At 46.9% G+C, this 14,011-nt stretch overlaps 1 protein-coding gene across 2 annotated transcripts in view; it reads left to right on the forward strand.

Moving 5' to 3' along the window:
- The window catches only part of DAAM1 (dishevelled associated activator of morphogenesis 1), a 173,286-nt gene that overhangs the window by 141,053 nt on the left and 18,222 nt on the right, over positions 1 to 14,011 (forward strand). The window contains exons 16-17 of one of the 2 annotated variants that reach the window (XM_019479982.2): positions 3,896 to 3,925; positions 5,827 to 5,930. In XM_019479982.2, the coding sequence (XP_019335527.1) occupies positions 3,896 to 3,925; positions 5,827 to 5,930 (134 nt within the window). The remainder of the gene's footprint in view (positions 1 to 3,895; positions 3,926 to 5,826; positions 5,931 to 14,011) is intronic. The other variant, XM_014598832.3, reaches the window with a different exon arrangement.

The following is a 14,011-nucleotide window of genomic DNA, read 5'->3' on the forward strand; positions in this document are numbered from 1 at the left end:
TCATCATTGCCCAGCCTGAATAGGCAAATTTCTTACTGCAGAGGTTGAAACGTAGAGCATGGGTGTCAAGTTTGTCTGGTCACAAGCTGGAGGAGTGGTATGGGGCCGGTTCACAGGCCAGATGAATGACCCCACAGATGCCCCATCCCCATGCCGGATCCAGTACATTCAGCTCTTGCTTCAGCTAGTACAGGACACACACGGCACCCACTCTAGCCAGTCTGGGACTTGCACTGCCCCAGAGTGGGCTGGAGGGGGGCACTGTTTGCAGGTCTCAGACCACAGCCAAGGTGGATGCCATATGTCAGACCCAGGAGCAGCACCAAGGGCTGGCTGGCTGGCTGATGGGTCTCCATGGGCCAGATATTTGACATCTCTGGTGTAGAGTACTGGAGCAGAGCTAGAATCAGAAACAGCTGCAAGAGAGTTAAGTGAGAGATTCCTCATAGCAAATCTTTGGGTGAGTGAGGAATTTGTCACCATTGGGCAAAAGACTGAGAAGAGACACCCGCAGAACCAAGGTGGGAGGGAAGCCAGGAATGCAGGGTGGTGTTCCTTACCTCCTCCACGCCCCGACACCTTGCTGCAGGGACTCAGTGGTGATGGCTGAGAACGGAGCAGTGGTTTCACGCAGCATGCTGGCATTCACTGCAGACGCGCAGCCTCCCTCGTGCTGTGTGATGCATGCGAGGGGAGCATTGTGTGCTGGGAAATCATACAGCCCTGTCATCCTGGAGGGGGGGAACAACGGTAACTCATGACTTACAGAAGCACCTGTGAATACAAATGATTATTTTATAACCCAACGCAGTGCATCCCTCGCTCCCTTGATCTGACAGCTCCACCTGCCCTGAATTCCAGTTAATTTATTAGCAACTTGAAAGGAAATTGTTTTAAAGTCATTGATTGCCATAGAAGAGCTAGTAGAAGCAGTATGAGTATTCACCATTTGGACCAACGTTCTGCTTCTGGCCTGGCCCCTCTGCTTGATCAGTGGATTGGGTAAAATTCAGTGTTCTCAGCTTTTGAGTTTTCTAATAGTTCAAGGAGAAGCTTTCAATTGGAGAGAAGTTTTATCCCCAAACATTAAATGCATCGCATTGGGTTTTGGAGAACTTATTTTTGTTTGGGGACCTAGATTCTCAGACAGCGTTGCTTTCAAGCTACTGTGTTGGCAAATAGATGACAGTACATTTTGGCTAATAGCTAGGTAGAATAGGAGGAGATGTTGTTTTACCCAAAGCACAGGATAGAAAGTGGGGATATTGGGATTTTGTTCCAAACGTACCCGATGTGCAGCGGTACGGTTCCCTACCATCAAGTCAGACAGTTCGGTATGTCCCCACCAGCAAACCAGGAACTTGACACCCTTTTCCGTTCTAACAGTTCTCCCATTGACGTTCCCACTCCCTTTCAAATGTCTGGGGGGAATAAAAACACTTCTCAACATGCCCTGAAGGTCATGAAATTCAGGCTCTTTAAATAACCCCCGTGATATCACCTGGCATGGGATTCATTTAGGCTGCACTCCTTGAAATACGTTCATGTGAGGACTTTCTGTTTCAGCACATGCAGTAAGGAAACGGGTGTCGCGCTCTGTATGTTGTCTGTGCCTCTGGAAAATGGAGAATGAGTGATTTCTTCATCCTTGTTCCCTTTCGCTGGCTGTGTTTTCTGCTGTCGTTTTTGACCTGTTCTGCTTGGTCTTATCTCTTTTGCTCTGGAATCCAACTCAGCCAGCTGGAAACCCCGCTTTCCACCCTCAACCTCTATAATGACAAACCAGCCAAGCGCTACCAGTGCAGCAGCGTTTTGCTAGTGCTGTCATTAAAATCAGGCTTCGGGCATGGAAATGGAAAAATGTGCTCTTTCCCAGAATAAAGCCCTGATTCACAAAAGGACTTAAGATGATGCTTAAGTCCCATCAGCGTCAACAAGACATCAGTGTTTCAGTTACTTGTATTGTAAATTGTGATGTGTATTGCCCCAGTCCATGAACCAAGGTACTGCCATGTGAGGTGCAAAGCAAGCCTGTAACCCAGCGGTGCATATAAGGCATCTTTGCCTGACTCCCTAGGGGAGCTGGTTATAGATGTGAAACGCTGAACGTGCAGCTCTTCCAGGGTGGCCGAGACGCTGGCTGATGTGCGGAGCTAAACACTGACAGCGTAAGAACAGCTCGGGCTCCAGCTCTGCAGCTTCTCTATGAGCATGAAAAATAAAAGGAACAAAAGCAGCTATTCATCTGAATCAGTTGGGATCCATTATTCCCCCTTGGGGCCACTTAAGAGCTTCTGCCTTCCAGAGGTGTCTTTGTCCAGACCCACATCCCCCAGGACTGACACGTCTTGATGGGATCACTCCCGAACAGGAGCAGAAAGGCGCCAGGTGCAGCCCTGTGGAGGCGGTAGGGAATCCGAGCTCTGCTCCCCACTGAGCAATATCACAGTTTCTTGGCAGGTCGTCCTCGTGCAACGCCGTGTTCGTTTCGTGAAAGATTGCTCCGGCCTGTCGGCTGAGCCGGCGCTGATATGGGAGCTCAGCACAGGCTGTCTCTGATCTTCTTTTGCCTTTGACTTGGTTTCCTGCTGGGTGAGGTTTATTTCATTATTACTCTTCAGAAGCGTTTTAAATTAAGTTTTTGAATCATGAGTGAGGCTAAAATCATTTGTGTAAAAAGCAAAGAGAGAGAATGTCCCTAAACTTGTACTTGAAGGCTAAAGATCAGCGTCATTACAAGGTGCCTGCTTAGTCGATGCCTAGGACGTTTTCCGTATCAGCCGTATAATCATTCCCCTCCCTGCCACCACTTCATTCACTCCTAAACTGATTGGCAGGCAGCCAGCAGGGACCTGCATAAACAAGATTTCCTTGAAAAATGTTGCCACAATGGAAATCTGTTCAGAGATTCATAACACAGACCAGCTATCCTGACTGACAGCTGCTTTCAAACAGGGCAGCCAGAAAGGAAACACTGCTGTGGATCACCTGGATTTGGAGCAAATCTCTCGCACGGCGTCTTGTCTCAAGCTGTTGTTAATTTGCTAGATTTTAAGTACTATTTTATACCCGTTTTTGACCTTTGCTCCCAATGCCAGCTGTAGGACAGAGCCTTTAGTGCTGGGCAAAATGCCACCATAGGTAACAAGACGAACACACTCTCTTTTTTTAGTGGTTTCACAAGAAGAGCCTGACTGCATGAATTTTCAGCCCAGTGGAACGGCGGCTGATGCCGTGGGGGTCTGTACAAGCCCTGCACGTGCACGGACCTGAAGACAGCTGAGGGCAAGCCTGGTGTTGAGATGGCGTTTCTTTGGGGCAAACAAATCCACCGAGTGCCATACACCTTGGGTTGTTTCCCCTAAAAGCATTGTCACGGTAGAAATGGTTTTGCTCTAGCTTCACTTAAGTGCTCGTCCTCGCAGCTACGCTGATATTTCACTCTTTCAAATTCATCAAGATGCATCAGAAAGCAGTTTTCTCCCCACCACGATATGCAAAATGAATGATGCTGCTTTGTCCAGCTCACGTCGACCCTTGCCCAAAAGTTTCTCGAGCTAGGGAGAGGAAAAGTCCTTTGCCATCCTCCAAAACTGTCTTCTACATTTCACTCCCTCACCTTTTCTGTGCCCAGTCGCTCCTCTCACCTGTTGCTTATTGGCATGCTTTTCCCATTCAGTGCCCATTCATTTATATCCCTTTACTGTTCAGCGCATTTTTTATTCCCGTTGGCATTATCCATTCTCAGAGCCAGTGTACTTCTTGGGTGCTTCTCTTGCAGCAGAGACCTCTGATTTGTATGTTCTTTCTGACTATGCTTTGACTCTGTTTTTGCTGTGACCACTGAATGGCATGTGTTTTTACTGCCTTTTCCATGCTTCTGCTATGGCTGTAGGACTTCTTTGTGAACAGTAACTCCAAACAGGTAAGTGAGCCTCTGCCAAAAACCTAACAATTGTTTAATTGCCATGAGTTTGCTAACGTTCAGCTCAAGCAGAATCGATGCCAAGTTAGCACACTTACTGACCAAGGGGAGGGGCTGTGCGCTGCACTACTGGATGTCTCGTTTTAAAAAATGAGTGCCACGAATTCACTGTGACCTGTATTAGGTAGCAAAAAGGAGCCAGTGCAGCAAGGCAGCTCAAGAATTAATAGGAAGAAATCAGCCAGGTTGTTGGATAACCTAAGATAGCAGTGGCCAAGCTTTGTGCTCTCCAGTGTATCGCATGCACACATGCATTAGGTGCAAGAGTTTGAGAACAAGGGTTATGTTTTCACAAGCACTTATGTTCTCTCTCTAAGCGTGACTTTGGGCATGTCTACACGACCACCTTGCTGTGCCCAAGAGCACTATGTTGAAGCCGGTCTCCCTTGTACAGCATGCCCAACCCCAGACATGAAGCAATGTGGCCACCTTGAAGGGTATCCTCCCTGTACGCCCAAGCACACCCTGCCCACTCCCTCCCGCTGCCATAGTTTCAAGTCCAGAAAAGCTGTGGGGAAGCTGCTCCAAAGATCTCCCAGCAGCTGCTCTCAAGCCCTTTAGAGCCTGAGTGGCTTGAGGAGGAGACAGGAAGTGGGTAAGTAGGGAGTGCCCATCCCAGGACCTGCAGGGAACATTTGTAGACTTGCCCGTAGGGTGATTGTGAACACGTGCTAATAAGCATGCCCCGGACAGAGGGCTGAAGAGCAGAAAAGAGCCACCAGACTGCTCCTGTAGTGCATCACATCTGGGATCTGGTGCACGCAGAGCAGCAGCAGGGCACATGGCATGGCAACCCTCCCAGCACGGCAAAGAGATGTGCACATGCCACAAGTTTCCTAATGCCTGTTGGCTTTCAGCTCTGCTCCTAATGTCTCCAGTGGAAGTAGGGAGAGACCAGCTTTGAGCCCACCTGAATATCTGCAGTCTCCTAGGTCATCCTGGCCTAGTTTAAAAAAAATAAATAAAAAATCATATCTTAGTTGCTCCGTGAAAGGACAAAAGCAGTCAGGGGTGTCCAAGTTATTGAGCTATTAGGCACTTTGATACACATCTGCTAGCCTATGTGACCTGAAGCCCCAGGGTGTGTTCCTGCCACAGTGCTCTAATAACCAGGTATTCATTTATTAATATTAACCAAGATCATGCAAGCTTGGAGCTAAAACTGGAGATGCATGACTTCTGTGGGCAGCTTTATAACCTGCATTAAACATGTGGGTAGGTACTTTCACCTGGACATCTGAACCTTCAGTTCTGCATACTCTTCTATTATTTTAGAGGGAGACTTTCAAACTGCCTAGGGGATTCAGGAGCACAGGTCATCACGCTCGTAAATCCCTTGGCTGTTTTTGGAAATCCCGCTCTTAAAGGAAAACAAATGTTGCAGCTGGTGTTCATGAGCCTATAAAGTTTTAAGTGTGTAACCAGTGCATTGCTAATTGCAGCATGAGCAGATGCTGTGGCTGTCGAGAGTGGCAACAGAACTTGTAAAGATCTTGTTTCTGCGTGACAGACCCTAATGGAATATATCAAGAGAGGATTTAATGAAATATCACAAATATGTAGGCTAGGAGAGCCTGGCCTTGTTCAACAGTGCATCTGTGTTTCTAGGTTCTTAAATCTTCCTGTCTGAGAAAATATTTACATTTCTAACCCGTGCATTTCAAAGCATGTTCTGATTTATGAAATGGCTTATTATATTTCAGTTACAGGCTACAGATTTTACGCATAAGCCTTGGTGACACTCTTGATTAATGGAGTCGATTCTAGAAAACGCTGGTATGCGCGGTGGGTTCTTAATGTCGATGCGCGGTTCCTTCTTCACGGCTGTGTGTGTTTTGCAGAAAGAAGATGCCATTGATGACACGCTGAGCTCCAGACATAAAGTCAAGGAGCTTTCCGTCATAGATGGCCGGAGAGCCCAAAACTGCAATATCCTTCTCTCAAGGTACGCTTAATGTCAAGAAACGGGTTCTCCGTGGTCGCTTCTCTTGCCTGTCCTCTGTGACTTGTTTTCCGGATGGTGTCCTTCTAAATTACTGAGGCTCTGCTACTTTCAAGCTGTGTGACATGCCCCGAATCGGAGATCGTGCCTCAATTCCCTGGAGGGATTCTGGTGACAGGAACCATGGGAATAAAGCCAGAGTGGTCTCACTGACACCTGAACCCAGATATGGAATTACATCTTGCATTGCTGTGCAGTCTCGGGCTGCAGAATGCATTGAGTGGGATGCACAGAAACTCACTACCTCTGAAATCCCTGAGAGGTAGTGAAATGCCACCGCAGCTGCTTAGCATGGCTGGAATCGTTCTGTTTAGTTCTGCCCAGATTTTACTTACTTTTCAACACTGTATTAAGCCAGCGGTATTAAACCTGAGAGGAAACAGGTTCTAAATATACAAGGAGAGACAGAACCCCCTTCCACTATGGTGCAGAGAAATCTCAAAGGCAAGTGGTATTGTTTGGAAAATGATACTTCAGTGGGGGTCAGGTTATGTGACACCGAGTCTTTTTGGGTTGTTTTTTGGTGGGGGTTTGTTTTTTTTGAAAGTGTCAATTTATTTCCAAATTTGAGCTAGCATTTTGGACTTGGGAAGCGAAAGGAAGGCTGGGAAGAGCTCTTGCTGAGCGGAAAGAATTGCGGGCAATAATTCAGTACCACCTGCATTCCCCAAAACATTGACATATACTGAGGCTATAAGTAATAAAGGCCTGAACCTATAAGCACTCCCTCCCCACAACTCTGCCTTCTTGGTGGTGTTATCAGACCCCCTTGATGGAATTACAGCCTCGGTCTGTCTGTTTGAAGGGTCATATTTGGTTCTTACGAGCAAATTTAATCCCGTCTTTTAAAGCTGAATTGTGTTTGTGATAAAACGTGCAATTAGGCACGTTGGTAAAAGTAAGTGAAGATCAACTGCTGTGAAAATGAAAGCCAGCCTTACTGTGGCTTGAGAGCAGGAGTGATTAAATGATAAATATCCTTAAAAAAAAAAAAATGAAAACATTTGTCCAAGTTGGTACATGAGCATACTTGCTTTATCTATAAAGCTAAGAATTGCTTTAAATTTTCCTGTGGAATTCAGTCTTGCCCAGTTTTTGACTTTTCAGTGCTTTGAATTAAAATCACAGAAAATGAGGGTCGAAGGGACCTCAGGAGGTCACATCTAGTCCAACCCCCTGCTCAAAGCAGGACCAACCCCAACGAGATCATCCCAGCCAAGGCTTTGTGTAGCTGGGCCTTAAACTCCAAGGATGGAGCTTCCACCACCTCTCTGCGTCACCTGTTCTAGTGCTTTACTACCTTTCTACTGAGAGTTTTTCCTAATATCTAACCCAAATTTCCCTTGCTACATCTTGAGACCATTTCTTCTTATTCTGTCATCTGCCCCACTGAGAACAGTCCAACTCCATCCTCTTTTGAATCTCCCTTCAGGTAGTTGAAGGCTGCTATCAAATCCACCCTCAGTCTTTTCTTCTTCAAACTAAATAAACCCAGTTCCCTCTGCCTGCCCTCAGAAGTCATGTCCACCAGCCCTCTCTCCATTATTGTTCCCCTCTGCTGAAGCCCAGTCTGCAAAGCAGAGATGCAGCTATGAAGTTTTGCACTCTGGGCTCTGGCAGTGGCCAAGCCGAGGTGGGGATGGGACGGGACACACTAATTCCTTGCTCTTTCCATATTAGAATATGAAGACTTGTTAATAAAACAGAGGCCTCATTGATTAATGACACTTCAGAATATACTTTAAAGTTTAAACCTGTGAGGGGCTCCAACTGAAGTCAAAGTGCGCATCCAGATGAGCGTGCCTGCGCAGTTTGCAATGCCACGAACTGTCCGTGGCTCCGCAAACCACACGCGCTGCACATGCGGGCACTTGCCGCACTGCTTATTTGCAGCGCAGCAGGGAGGTGGGTTTGACACTGGGAGACGGGTTCAGCGCCCTGTTCTGCCACTAGTTTCTTACATAGCCTTGAGCAAGTCACTTGACTACTGTGTGGCTCTGTTCTCTGCCTGTTGAATAAGGATGACATTGCTTTCCTGTGTGGAGTACTCTGAAGACAAATGCGAGTGCTCATCCGGGTGCCACGTATCAACCTAGCAAGACTATAACACTGTCTCCCAGCAAACGCTGCTCTTAGCAGCTAGAATCCTACTGTGCCTACAAATATGTAATGCTCCCAGTTTGCTGGGAGTTTCACATGCGAAAGGATGGCAAGGTCAGTCCCTTCCTTATTTAGCTGAGACATTTGTAAGCCATTGTCTGGTTTGCAGCATGGAAAGATTACAGTGAACCTAGATATTTTATCTCTCTGTAGATTTTTTTTCCTGCCTCTCTTGTTTTGGGAGAAATTACTGCTTAGTGAGATCACTGGATTTTCTTTAAACTAGTAATGTTAACACATACACATTTTTAACACTGCTTTTTATAGTGTAGCTCAAAGTATGCTGATGTCAATGCATTGGGGGCCTTAATTCAACTAAACTACCACATCTCATCTTCAGCCCGGGTAGGGTTGTTTTAGCACGGGAGAGGCCTGTCCTGTTCCTGGTAGGATGCACGTGAAAGCTGCTTTATGCCCTTTCCTAAGCCTCATGTAGGGGAAAGGTTTGTTTGATTTGTCTTTTCTGCCCATCTGTCGAGCACTTTTCTGACCCAAACACGGGTTTTTTAAGAGGGTGGATCGCTTCCCACACAGAATTTGTCTCTCCCTTCCACACTTCGGACAGTCTTCGTTTGTGTCTACAAAGCTTCACAGAATAGCCTGCGTTTGTCAGGCTTGCGAGCTGTCATTCTGCATCTCTGAGTTGCCAGGCTTAAATCCCCGTGACAGCAAATACAGTGACCCAGTTCCTCTCAGACGGCTCGCGTTCGACAGCAGCTGCCAACAATGATAATTATTGTGGTTGTAGATAAGCTTATAGCTTTCCCTGGCCTCTTTCCCATCAAATGGTCTGAGAAGTTGTTATATTCTGGCGCCCTGCTTTTTTTTTTTTCGGCAGACATTAAGGAGCACTCTCGGTCTTGGCAGTTGGTTTTAGTGATTTCTGTGAAACATTTTTATGCTTTTCATAATCTCTGCTCATTAAATGCAAAGTCTGTAGCAACCCAGGATGCTGGTTTGGATATGGCCAGGGATGGTGGCGATAGAAAGCAGCTAGCACCCATTCGCTGTGAGACTGATATGGTTTTAATGGGTGATCTCAGTCCAGACCCAGCATGCAGATGGAAAACTAGTTCTGTGTAGTCCTTCACAAATAAAAAAAAATGCCCTTAGAACTGGAGCTCATTAAGACTTTGGTTGGCAGTCTTCTCGGGGAAAACCAAGAACTGCATAGTGAGAGAGACCTGTGATCTCGCATGCAAAGGTGATGCCTCGGAGCCCTAGGCTCAGGAATACTGGTTCCAGCATGATAGTCCTGCATTGCTACTTCCCACACCATGTTCATGCTGTAGCTTAAATTCAGCCTCCGGTGCTATCTGTAACGGCCGCTGAAGTCCCGTAGAGCCCTACGACGTTCCACGCAAGAGCTGGCTGTGCTGAGGGGTGGGAAGGGTTACAAGCATCCGACCATCCTGAAGGTGCTAGTTCTCTGCAGTGCTCTGGGCTTTAGTTCCACCATCTGCTAGAGCGTGGCTGTCAAAAGCAGCTGACCCCATTGCTTCTGGGAATGGAGCAGCAAGGTTTTCTGATGATGCCATTTCCACCAGTCTGTCATAAGGCTCCTTGGCCCGTTTAGGCCTCTAGAGGAGTAGGGCAGTTGTTTGCCAGGAGTCGAGTTAACATGGACCTCAAATGATGCTTAAGGAGTGGCGAGAATCAGCACTGCATTCTCCCTGTGGGATGGCCAGGCAGCCTCAGGCAGCCATTAGGTTTTCATGTCCTGCAGAAAAAAACAGTTCTGTGGGTTTGCTACGTGGAACCAGTAGTTTTAGGCCTGTTCCAAGTACTTGAACCCTAAGCACTGTAAGCCCTGCCTGTCTATTCAAGTCGGCTTATCAACCTGCCATGCTGCACAAGTGGGACCATCCACATCCTGGAACTGTGAAGTCTGATGATCTCTCTTCTGTGGTCCTTATTCCTGTAATGTCTCAACAATTTGCGGTCCTTTGTCTTTGCAACATCCCAGCAAGGTTAAGAACTGAAGGCACGGCTGACTTGCTCAAGTTCACAGAAGAAATCTGCGTGCATCTAAACTAGGAGGAGTTGTACCAGCGCTGCACAATCCTACCAGGCTTCTCCCTAATATGACCTTCTTCCTCCCCTTGGACGGGTCTGGCATGCACAAGTACACTTCTTCCAGAGGAGGGATGCATTAGGCCAGGGGTGGCCACCCTGTGGCATGCATGCCACAAGTGACATGGGCAGCCTCAGTGTGTGGCACATGGCAGACTGGGAAGAACGAAGGAACAGAAAACAGAGCAGCAGATCAGATGGGGAAAGGGGATTGGTGTACACTTGGAAGGTGAGGGACCTGATTTGTGGCACACCTGCCAAAAAGGTTGGCCCCCACTGCATTAGGCGGAGTGATTGCTAGAGTCCATTTGACAGCAATATATGTCCCTTCTTCTGGGACAAGTTACATGAACAGTGGCCCTATAAAATGGTACAGACAGTGCCAGTGTAGTCTCCGCTGTCTCTCTCCCCAGGTCAGCCATCATTTTTTCTCACCAACTTCTGGTGCTAGGATTCTGCACGTGGAAATGTCCAGTAAAAGAGAACTGGTTTGCATAAAACAAGATTGAACCCAAGATGAACTTCGGAGCAAATACTTTTGTGTCTTTGTTTCCTGACTTTATTAGGATTCTTTAAAAAAAAACAAAACACATACAGAAATTAATTAAACTTCTCTTCTACTACACTGGGGCAGTATTATCAGTAATGGCCAAACTACCAGTGGTTAGGATTCATCAGCCTGTAATATTAAAGAGTGGTAAATCTAGAAAGCTGGAAGATGCTGTTGTGATCATCTGGTGTTGCAGCTTGCATAATCCAGACCATCCCTGGAGAGTATCTTACACCAGTCCATCTAAAGCAAAAGTCTGCTTGCACTGAGGCTATTGGGTATATGGAGATCTCAGAGACGCTAGAATTTAATTCCCCATCTTGTTTTAAAGATTTCCAGTGAACAAGGATCGGTTGCATCCGTGGATGGATGGCTCCCGTAGACCGATAGCCTTCCTCTTCTAGCTTTATCTTCTAGCCATTCGATGTTACCTTTTGCCTGCCGAGTTAGCACACCCTCTAATCACAAAACTTCTTGCCCCTCCTTTAAGTGGACAGTGATTCAAGTCACGCCTTCACCTTTTCTTTAATAAGTTAAATAGGTGGAGCCTCTAAAGTCTCCCACTGTCGGACTTGATGCTCAATTCATTCCTGTGACCCTTCTCTGAAGCTTGCCCCAGTTGTTCAGCTTCCTTCCCTGAAGTGAGGACACCAGCACTGGACGCGGCACTCCACTAGTGCACTCACCAGCATCTCAGATCATCATACTGGGTGCGTCTACACACGGTATTAGTGCAATGCAGTCAAGTGGCGCAGTTCGCACTGGAGTCAGCTGCTCCCGGGTGCAGCGTCTGCACGTGCGCCCAGGACCACAGCAGTCTGAGCCAGGGCAGAGCAGCCCCGGGCTGGCAGCAGGCTCCGGGAGTCAGCCCCGGGCTCCAGGTGGCTGTGTTGGGCTGCGGAGGGGCTGGCTGGGGCACAAGGGTGCTAAGTGTGGGGTTGGGTGGCAGGCAGCCCCCCACACTTTAGCACCCTTGTGCCCCATCCAGCCCCTTGTCACAGTCTACATATACATTTGATTGCACTTAATTACTCCATCATAGGATAAAACTAGATGCTGTGCTCTGTAAACTGAGGGGAAATAGTGCCTTGAGGGGTGCCGAGAGCTCTCATTATTGAAAACAAAACAGCCTTCGCTCCGATGCCGTGCAAACAGCATGTCTAATGCATTGTCTTCTTTCCTTGGAAGCAATGCCCTTTCTTTTATGCTGCAGCGGGGTGTGCTTCCCTTTCTCATTTAAATGTATCCAGCAGAAGGCAAAATGTTGCAAGGCCATCCCTTCCAGTGAGTGTGGTGTGGACCCAATTAGCTCTAATTAATGGCTAGTGTAAGTAAGCGCTTCTGTCAATTGGTGCTCAGGACATACCCAATGTAGCCACCGTTACAGACTTTGTATTAGGCATCAAACACTGGCCTACGTTTATAGAAGTGACTAATTTGGGGCATCTCTGGAGGTTTTCTGATTTCTAGTTTAAAACACTCTAACAAGAGTTCATTTTCAAAAAGCACCAAGCACCTGTTCATTGAAACGCAGGCAATTCAGAGTCTCGTTTCAGACTCCCCAAATCCCTTGTCATTTCTGAAAACGTTGGCTGCTGCTGCCAGTGGTTTTGTGCTTAAATACCCTTTGTGTTGATGTTATGTGGCTTCAGATAAAATGGGGGAAAATAAAATTTGAAGACCCAGGTGGAAAGGTCAGCAGAAAGCACACCACTTATCTTCTGCCTAATAACCACCTGAGAGAACTGAATAATATTGACCCAGATCCTGAGGGTCAATGGGATCCTTAGGGTCGATGGGAAATGGTCCTGTTCAGTGCAGGTCTCCCCTTGGTAGTCAGTCTACAGAAGGTCTGAATCTGTTTTGGTCCTGAATAAGGCTTATCGGCTCCCTTGTTCGAATTGTAGCAGCTCTGGAAGTCCATGCCTAGTGTGGCCACCAAGATGGCAGCCTTGGTTTTGGTGCCTGATGATTTTCCTGCCCCTTCACCCCCAAAACATTGCAGTGTTGTAGGGATAACCAGGCTTCAGACTGTGTGGCAGACAAAGATTGCATGCGCACACACACATGTGCACGCGGTTCCAAATAGTATCCCCTAGCTAGTGAAGTACAGGCAGTCCTCAGACTTAGGACACAATCGGTTCCTGAAAACCACGTCTTAAGTTGAAGCGTTGCAACTCGGAACTGATTTTCCCTTGGGAAACAATGCTATAAATGAGGGATTGGTTCCTGAACCAAGGCCCAACACCTTATTTTCATAAAAAATACCCCAGAATTTTGTACTCAATCAATTATAGATGAGCAATATAGCTACATAATGTATTTATATTGAAAATAGCAATCATATTGATTCAGAAAGACTTCTTCAAGGTGACTTTGCTGGGCTTTTTGAAAGGCTGTTGGTTGGACTTTTTGAAGGGCTCCTGGCTGGAGTCTTCTCAGGAGTCCTGGCTGCAGGTTTTCCTGGAGTCTGGTCTGATTTCTTAAAGAAAGTGTCCAAGGAAGTTTGGACAGATGTTCTCCAGGGAGATGAGCAACGCAGTGAACTTGTTTGCTGCCATGACGTCGCGTCAGATCAAGCGTTGTAAAGTCAAAACTGACTTCAGGAGGTCAAAAGAGGATGTCAATTTATAAAGGTTGTAAGTGCCGCTCGTTGTAACTCGAAACGTTGTAGGTTGAGGACTGCCCGTATAAAGATCACCAAGTGTCCTCATCAGTCCTGCGTCTCTGTGAGATGAAAGAAAGGGCATGCTCTGATAACTGAACCAATCCTCCAGTCTAGGCAGCAATGCTTATGCTCAATCTTTCCAGGGTTTAGGGTGGGGCCTGAAAGGAAGTATATTAATGTTAACAGTCATACTGCTCTGGAGTTGCATAAAGATGCTCGCTTTTTTCCCTGTTCCTTCTGGACAAATAAGTCTGAAGAACCAACTAGTGATATATGTCAATGGTTGGAAGGTGCCGTGTAAATGGCACAAAGTAGAAGAGCCCCATTATTATTCACGTGTTGCGTTATATAACAGAATGACATGAGCCCTTCTTTCTGTCTCTAATCATCTTGTCCTTGACTCATGAAGTGACTGAGATTTTAAGGAATGCCATAGTAATAGGAAAGTGGAACAGAAGCAAGGCCCAGATGGTCCCCTCAAGCTAATGACTGAGTTTCACCAGCTCCTGTGGAAAGTTGTTTGACTGCAGAAAGGACTTGCAGGATTTCTGAGATGTGCCTGGGTTGTAGTAC

This window comes from Alligator mississippiensis, chromosome 2 (genome assembly GCF_030867095.1).
Source record: "Alligator mississippiensis isolate rAllMis1 chromosome 2, rAllMis1, whole genome shotgun sequence".
NCBI lineage: Eukaryota > Metazoa > Chordata > Crocodylia > Alligatoridae > Alligator > Alligator mississippiensis.